We start from the raw sequence: 9,588 nt of genomic DNA, 5'->3' as shown, positions 1-9,588 counted from the left end.
AATCATAGCAGTTTTTCGAGTGATACAGTGATTTCAAACTAGACGAGCTAAATCTGCACCTTCTTATAGAGCGTAATGATGATTTCTGTAGTGTGGAATATTCAGATCTGCGAGAATATTATTGCGGTTTAGGCCGAGAATGGTCACATCGGATTGCTGAATCAGAACGTCTTGTTAGTGACTTGGAAAAGCTCAACGCTCCAATCCCAACAAGGTACTTAATAACCATGCCTTGAGTAGGTCCAGCAACTTGCGAGCTTGCCGTACAAAGGATTAGAAAAGAAAACAACAGAATGCTGGCAAGACATTGTAGATTTTACATGCTAAAGTTGGCCGAAGAACAAGCATCATCAACCGGTAGAGAACTAACATCTCCTGAAAAAAGATGTGTGTTAAAAGACAGCCAATATCGTTCTGAGGACGATATTGAGGACTTCTATTCTGATGACGATTAGGGTCTATTTAGGCTCACTGTCTTAGATTATGGGTCATTTAAGTTTCGGACTAAGGCTGTTAATTTGTATTTTTATTTTATGATGAAGTCACAAATTTGAATTAGTTTGGCATGTTTTTAATTCTTCAAGTTTATTGTTAAAGTCTATTATTAATTGACAATTTCACAAAGAAACACAAATAAATTAGTACATAAAGGGTGCAGATTACATTATAGGGGAAAAGGTACAACTAGTAAAAAACATAATCCATAGAAATATTAAACTTAATAAACAAAATACATATAAATAATGAACAACAACAAGATAGCACAAATAATCTTCCACAATTTAAGTTTTTCTTTCAAAGCTATTTTCTCGTGTTGAGCCTCTCTAAGTTTAGCTTTCAGCAAAATTCGTTTTTTTCCGGAATCGGTGAGCAAGACCTCCAAACGTTTAATTTTTTCTTCAGCTTCCACAAGCTTAAATTGCGAGTCTAACTTAGCGGTATCTCTAGAGATACGTGAAGTCGCGGTATCTCTATGAAAAAGTGGATTTTTAAACTTCGCCGCCACCGTTTTATCCACGTGAATGCTATCTTCCCACCGAAAGTGTTTGCAACCGCTCATATCTTATAAACATTACAAGAAAATCAGTTTTTTAAAGTAAAATATATGGATAACGTGAAAAAAAAAACACTAAAAAATATAAAAACACTTACTTCGGGCACTTTACAATGCCAAAAACAGTGACCCCGATTATTTTGGGTCTTTGATATTTTTAGTTTACAGTAATAATTGCATTCACAAATATCGGGTTGTATAGCAAACATTGAAGTTTCAAAACTTTGAGACATGTTTTTGGAAGTGCAAAAGTGTGTTGAAAGGGTGAAGATGGAGGAAATGAAATAGAAGAGCATGCATGTGTTGGGGTCAGGGGTTTTTGGTAGGGGTTTCATGCACAGATTCTGTGCGTGAAAGGATCAAAGTGTAAATGTACACTTTGGCACTTTCACGCACAGAATATGTGCGTGAAGCCTAGTTTAGTTCTTTTTTTTTTAATGGATTAGTTTGGTTTCAATTTTTTTTTTTTTCGGATTACAAAAGTACCGGGTCCCTCTCTAAAACCTCACTCACCGTGAGCAATAAAAATAGGGACATTACGCGGTGTATTTAGGCGGTAAAAAATAAAAATATGTAAAAATATTCAATATGTCCATATGTTGTATATTATTGTGGTATATATTTTACTACATATTGAACATTATTATGATTCAACATGTTTTTACTGTTATATATCGAAATGACAGAAAACACGAATTATCTATAGTGTAACAGTTTGTGCGAATTTTATATAAATCGATATAGAAATATAAATATTTTATTCGGGTTAGATAACCTTGAAAAGAAACCCCATAAAAATATTTCTGGTTGACCCATCAAAGGCGAGCTTTATATAAAGCTTGAATGAGCTGCTCATTAGCATTATCAAAAATTATCTAGCAGCCCTCTTTCTTCCACCCCTAATCCCTACTAGCTATTGCGTGGTATCAATCGAACATTCTTTCTTGCAGTACCGTAATGCCAAAGGTATACCCCAACGCCAACGTCAAAGGTAGTGCTGCAGCTCCAAAGCCCTTAGCCGATAATCATGGCAACTCACCTGTAGTCCTAACCGTTTGGAAAAAATCTTTGCTTTTCAACTGTGATGGTTTCACTGTGTTTGATAACAAAGGGAACCTTGTCTTCCGTGTTGACAATTACAACGCCGGCACTAAAGGAGAGATCGTTCTCATGGATGCTTCTGGCAATTCTCTCCTCTCCATCCGCCGAAAGGTACGACTCTTATATTTCAGCTATATTTTTATTCAATAAGAGCATGACACACGTGACTTTCTAAAATTAAAAATGAAATTTTAACAGGTGAAGGCTAAGTATAACTCATTTTAACGGGGTGAACGGTAACTATAGCTTTAAAATATAACTGTAGAGGTATATTTATTGAAAAGGTATTACGGAGGTCAAATATAACTTATTTTCGATAGTAGAAGGGCAAATATGACCCTTTTTCGTATAATATACTCCTTTCGTTTTAATTTGTTTGCTATTTTTAATTTGACACGAAATTTCAGAAAGTTAATTTGTTTGTCTGATTTTGACTTGACACGAAGTTTAAGAAAGTAAAAAAGTCTTTTGAATTTTATGGTCTTAAACTAAAGATTCATAGATTGTATAAAATTATTTTTTAATTTTGTGATCTTAAACATATCATGTTAAAAGTTGAAATTAAGAAGTTATAAAAAAAAATATTCTTTTTAAAATATAGTGAAAAGAAAAGTAAGACAATCATTTTGAAACAGAAGGAGTATGACTGTAGAGGCATATTTACTGAAATGTTGAGGTACAAATATAGCTTATTTTCGCCCGTAAAAGAGCAACTATGACAGTTTTCCGTATAATATATCCTAATATGTGATTCTTTATTGAAAATTCAGAGGCTAAGCCTGTCGGACTGCTGGTTGGTGTTCGAAGGAGAGACGGATGTCCATCCTCTATTTTCAGTAAAGAAGAACGTCAACCTTCTTAATAGCAAGTCCTTGGCACAGGTGTATGATCAGGGAAAAGGCGCTGTATCTTCACCAAAGAAGAAGGTAGTTTACGAGATTGAAGGATCCTACGGACAACGTTGCTGTGCTGTTTACGACAACAACCATCGACGAGTAGCTGAGATCAAACGTAAGGAGGCTGTAAAAGGGGTAGCCTTTGGTATCGACGTGTTTCGTCTCATTGTACAGCCTGATGAAATTGATCCCTCAATGGCTATGGCCCTTGTTATCCTTCTTGATCAGATGTTCGGAGCTTCTTACATTATTACAAGGCGATTTTCGACTTGTTGAAAATTAGGGGCACCAATAAAAAGCGGCTCAAACGTAACAGAGGTGGTTATCTCCTTAATTGACTTGTCGTCGATCAGCAAGTTGCGTATATAAATTCGATGCAGATTTCGCCTTACATGACTCGTTACCAGTTATTACCTCTGTTTATTTGTCTTCTGTTTTCATTTTGCTCCACAGCTTAGTCTTTTCCTTTTAAATAAAAGACTAAGCTAACAGTGGCAACTGTAAATCTTTTTGTAGAAGCACATACAAGGACAAATATTCACAACATATATTGAAGCAGCTATTCCTTTAATCTAGAGCTCTGGATTGTGAATTTCTTAATTCTTCCTCTCTAATCTTATTTATTGGTGCTGGAGAACCGTTAAAAAAGATCATTATCATTAGTTTTAAGTTTTTTTTTTCCACTTTAGTTTTAAGTTAACTTGTTTACATTTGGTATTCATATCGCCATACGTCTTGTGTAATATTGACTAGAGGTATTCAAAATCGAACCGTAACTGATAATCTAAACCGAAAGTGTTATTGACTTATTGGATCATATTAACGGTTTGGGAGTGGTTTAGAATTTTGTAAAGGGAAAATGGTCAAAAATACCCCTCTATTTTGAAAAAAAGGCTACAAATATTCTCCGAATTTATTTTGGGTAAAAAATATCCCTCCCATTTTTAAAGTTTTTAAATATATCCTTATCTTGACGGAAATTATCCCCCAATATAATCCGAAATCATTTTTTTAAACCCGATCCATCATTTAAACCCGACCCAATTAAATAATAACACATAAGATCTCCTTATTCCCCCAATACGTAGGTTTGAAGTTTGAGGAGATTGGGGGAATAAGGGGATCTTATGGGTTACTTTCTCTATTTCAGTTTATGTGAACCTATTTCCTTTTTAGTCCATGCCAAAATGAATGACCTCTTTCCTAATTTGAAAACAAATTCACTTTATGAAATGATTTACTGCCACATAAATATTCAACACTTATTTTGAACCACAAGTTTTAAAAGTCTTCACTCTTTCTTAATGTCGTGCCCAGTCAAATGGGTTCACATAAATTGAAACAGAGGGAGTATTATTTAGTTGCGTCGGGTTTAAATGATGTAGTGGATTTAAAAAATGATTTTGGATTATTTTGGCGGATAATTTCTGTAAAGACAGGGATATATTTGAAAATTTTTAAGGATGAGAGGGGTATTTTTGACCCAAAATAAGTTCGGCGGATATTTTCAGCCTTTTTCCAAAGTAGAGGGGTATTTTGGACCATTTTCCCTTTTATAAATAACAGGTTATTAGTTCGGGAACGAATTTTTTAACTTTTATGTTGGGTAATCCGATAACCCGTTTAACCCATTAATTCCAATGGGTGTTACAGTATGACCCTTGACTTATAGTCATCTAGGGCTTGGTTGCAGAAATCTTGAATTTTTAGCATCTGCTACTCACTTTTTTTTGGTTAATCTCATTTTGTAAAAAATAAAAGAATCAAAGATAATTATATAAAAAATGGGAAAGAAGAAAATGAAAACTTGGTTGTAGCTAATGTAAATGTGAAGATTTAACCTCACACATATTTCTTATGCCTTCTCTGCACATGTAAATTAAGAGAGAAAGTTAGTTCCAGTAGCTCTTCACGATTATAGATCATCAGGTAACAAAAGTAATAGACGCAAAAGAAAATTGATTCAATTTAATTGTTTTGAACAGTAGATCTTTTTTGCTTTCCCGCGGAAGAAAGTTAATCTTATGTTGAAACTTAACGGATTAACCGATAACCCGAACCGATAGCAAACGGATAACCAGTAAGACAAACCGAATTAGCCGATATTTTATTAGTTTAGTAATGGTTTAGCACATATAAAAATCGATAACCGATAAGCCAACTCATTAAGTGCAAAAATGGAACCGAACCATCCGATGAGCCACCCTACGTCCTGTCCCATCCCCCCAAATAGCAAGATGGGCCCACCTACAATCGACCCAATCCCGATCCTCAATCCACCCAACCAGATCACGCCTCTCCCCCAAGCCTGCCCCAGCCTGATCCCCCTTGTCTTGTCCCGTCTCGTCCTATTCCGTCCCAATGGCCAGCCTTAAGTGTAGGTGTCATGGCCGCTTACACTTTGTTTGGATGATTGTTATGTATTGTTTCATAATGTATCGGATTATATCGTATTGTGTTGTACTGTATTTGTTGGAATATGGGTCGCAGGTCGCTCCAAGTGGGCTGACCCGACCCGATTAGGAGAGATAAGGGATTGTGGTTAAAATGAGTTACCACATCCCCTATACTTCCTCAAGAAGTAAACGTGTCGAAAGAGTGAGGAAGTTACTTCCTTTTAACCGCTTCTACTCTGCGTATAAGAAAAAACATTGTTCGCTTCTCATTTAGAATAATAATCTCTCTAACTCATTCTCTTCATAAAGAAAAGACACACAAATTAGGACATTTAGTTGGTGAGAAGAACTTTGTTTGCTAGAGAGACGAAGTCGATGTTGGGCAATTAATTTGGTGGTGAGTTCAACGATTTCCACTGAAATCGAAAGGTACACAATTTGTCGTTCTTGCCATGTTATTCTTTTCTTACAATGGTATCAGAGCGTAGGGTTTTGTCCGCTCCTTGACTTTGTATTGCTTCCTTGAATAGTATGGTTTGCAAGAAAATAGTCATTGTTGAAACTCAGAAGAATAGCAGTATCGTTGCAATTTTCTTCTTTGCTTCTGCGGTGCCTATGAAAAGAGATGGCAATTGGCTTCTCATGAAAAGCCAATTATCTGTCTGATTTGGCTTTGAGGAACACTTATTTTTTAATAAATTAAAAGGCCCCACGTGAAGTGACACAAGAGTAATTTTTATTTTTATTTTGCCGTGAAGTTGCAGTATGTTTATGTGATAATCACTTCTCCGTGAAATAGCCCAATATTGTATGGTGTTTGACTCGAGGTCCTTAAACGTTTTAGAGTTGAACTCTGTTTATTTTTTTTCCTCAAACGTGGATCAATTTTTGAAGTTTGGGGAAGAAACTATAAAATAGCAGATGTTCTCCACTTGCCATGATTTTCACACTTTGCATGACACTTATTTTTTGGAATCTCCTCGTTTAGGGCTTTTCGTTGATATATTACCCATTAAAACGGATTTATAACGAGTCAGATATGATTTTTTGAAGTTATATGCTGAAAATTGTGATAGTTTTTCTGAAAAACTGCGTTCTGTAATTTGATTTCTGGAAATTACCTGTTAAGAATTACAATGTGTGGTGTATATTTTTAGAATCTACTCGTTACAGGCTTTTCATTGATATATTACCCATTAAAAATGAATTTAAAACAAGTGAGATGATAAATGCTGAAAATTATGACAATTTTTTTTTGAAAAACTACATTCTATAATTTGATTTATGGAGATGACTTGTTAAGAATTACATTGTGTGGTATATATTTTCAGAATCTACTCGTTACAAGCTTTCCATTGATATATTATTGATGTTAAACGGATTAAAAACGAGTGAGTTATGAAGTGTTGAAGTTCGGGTCAATAATTTTTTTTAAACCTTATAATAGCCACACCATTACAATGGTATATGATCCTTAAACGTAATTTTTTCTTCTACGAGTATTGTGGCATATGTTGTCATATTGAATGGTATGTCCATTCTTATTGTTTCATTATCCCTATTTCAGACATGGCTGGACAGAGACAAGCTCGAAGTACTCCAAGGAGGAGTTCCTGAAATGGAGCAAGGGGAAAATGTAGAAGAGTACGTCTTCGTAGGACATATTCCTGAGGACGTGAAGTCATAAGGAATAATGTCCCGAGGGTCATGCAAAATCACCTAAGGGATCAAAGGGCTATAAGAAGGGAAGAAGAGAAGAAATTCAAAGAATTTAAGGCTTTTAAGATGTATCCTAATTGTTCAGTGCCTGAACATATTGAACTTTTTCGATTGAAATGAGATGAACTTACTAATTTTATTGTAATCATGGATTGGGAAGCTTTTGCAATTTTAGTAGATTCCCTCCAAGAACCTTCGGGTAGTATTTTAATTGATGTTTATCATGAGGTTTGGCCAAGTCAACTGTTTGAGTTGTATGTTCAAATATTTGAAGCCGAGTAAGAAGTCATGTCCTTATGAACTTGTAATTTGCATTGTGAATTTATATTAAATATATGGAATTATGTTGTTTAACTTTCTTTTATATCCTATTAATTTTTTTAAATGGGTTGTGATTTAATTGAAAGTCATTAAAATAATATTCACACTAGATTAACGTTTAGACTGTAGATGATGATCGAAAATTTTGTGACCTTTCGATTTTACACTAAATATCAAGTCATTTATGAGAATTAATTTGCATGAGTGTGAATATCATATGCATAAATTTATTAAAATAAATATTGATGAGTAAAACTTTCTTAAATGTCTCATTTGACATATATGACATCTAAGAGCATCATTGTTGATTTAAACAAGGGTGAGAAACTAAACGGTGAGAATTACGACATCTGGAGTCGTAAGATGTGGTATGTACTGGAAGAGCAAGACGCTATGGAAGGTATTAACCATATTATGGTTCACCCATAAGAGGGTAACACTACTCAACACAGAAGAGATCTTGTGTCACGACCCAAATCGGAGGGCCACAACCGGCACCCGGGCCCTACCTGCCGAGCACCACTAACCATGCTTTCATACCATAATTATAACCAAGAGTGGATCTCGAGGGTCATCAGATGGAAATCTGCTAAATCATAAAGGAAAAATGCTGAAAAATGGATGAGCCCGAAAAGACATACTATATGGCTATGCTGGACAAAAGCTGTGCAAGCTGACTAGGCCACCATGAAATACTATATAGCAAAAATACAGGCCGAGGGGGCCATACATCGTCTAACTATACCATGACTGTCTACAAGCCTCTATTAGAGTATACGACATAATAAGGTCAGGACAGGGTCCCGCTATCCCCATATGTACACAAAAGTATAACGTAACAAAACACTACAGCAACTCCGGAACAAGAGGAGTGCTCCAATATCAGCTGAAGAACAGCTTATAGGAGCGGATCGTCAATCTGTCTACCTGAACCTGCGGGCATGAAACACAGCACCCCCAGAAAAGGGACGTCAGTAAGGACAAAGTACTGAGTATGTAAGGCATGAAAGTAACATAAAGAGACATAAATGTACATAGGATAAAATTAATGCAACCTGTATGTCTGAACTGCCTCTGTGGGCCAATGATATGCATAAATATTGTGCATGCATGCATTGGGGTCATACATACATACATACATACATATATATATATATATATATATATATATATATATATATATATATATATATATATATATATATATATATATATATATATATATATATATATATATATATAATGCCTGTCAAGCCTCTGTGGACATCCCATCATATCATATCGGCCTCTGTGGGCATTATCATCATCATCATCATCATGTGACCAACTGATCAGCTGGTAGTGCATATATAATACCCACCTTCCCCATACCCCATATATATATATATATAATACATAATATATGCGTATATAATGCCTGAGGGTTCATAGATTTGTAAATATAATATATATATATATATATATATATATATATATATATATATATATATATATATATATATATATATATATATAATGCAATGCATAAATATGATATGAGTACATCTTGAACCTGTCGGAGTGTCGTAAGGTCGTTATACCTCCGAATATCGTTATGAGATAGCATCTTCTTCAACAAGTGTTTCTATGAAATCATACTGAATTTGAAAAAGGACTTACTGAAAACAACATCATAGAACATGAATCAACATGGAACATCCCTAGCTACTAAGAATATAATCATTATGGAGTAGCGTTACGTTTACGTTCCGTTCATAAGGATCATGCCAAAAGAAGGAAAGTTAGCCTTAACATACCTTAAGTCGTCAACCGAAATCCCACAATGAAACCGTCGGCTAATTTTCCAATCTCCTTAGTCACTACCGCACACCTAATAGTCAGCAATATAACAACAACCTCATATAAGTCTATTTAATTTCACATGACTACTCACCTCAAGATTTATATCAAAATAGCCCAATATGCTTTGTATACAACACTTATACACCTTCTTCTTCCAATTATATCAAGTATAACATCCTTAATACAATCACAACACCAATCACAATCACAACAAGGTTTTATCTTAAAAACATATTCACAACATGACTTAAGTTAGATT

At 34.8% G+C, this 9,588-nt stretch overlaps 1 protein-coding gene across 1 annotated transcript; it reads left to right on the top strand.

Moving 5' to 3' along the window:
• Nucleotides 1–1,715: 1,715 nt before the first annotated feature.
• Nucleotides 1,716–3,622, top strand: LOC132633926 (protein LURP-one-related 8). The gene is made up of 2 exons (XM_060350297.1): nucleotides 1,716–2,266; nucleotides 2,926–3,622. Exons 1-2 carry the CDS (start codon nucleotides 2,012–2,014, stop codon nucleotides 3,325–3,327), a joined length of 657 nt encoding a protein of 218 aa, XP_060206280.1. The 5' UTR covers nucleotides 1,716–2,011; the 3' UTR covers nucleotides 3,328–3,622.
• Nucleotides 3,623–9,588: the final 5,966 nt, after the last annotated feature.

The sequence above is a fragment of the Lycium barbarum genome, chromosome 3 (assembly GCF_019175385.1).
Source record: "Lycium barbarum isolate Lr01 chromosome 3, ASM1917538v2, whole genome shotgun sequence".
Taxonomy (NCBI): domain Eukaryota; kingdom Viridiplantae; phylum Streptophyta; class Magnoliopsida; order Solanales; family Solanaceae; genus Lycium; species Lycium barbarum.
Note: the sequence above shows the minus strand (reverse complement) of the source record. Positions and strands in the feature narration are given on the sequence as shown.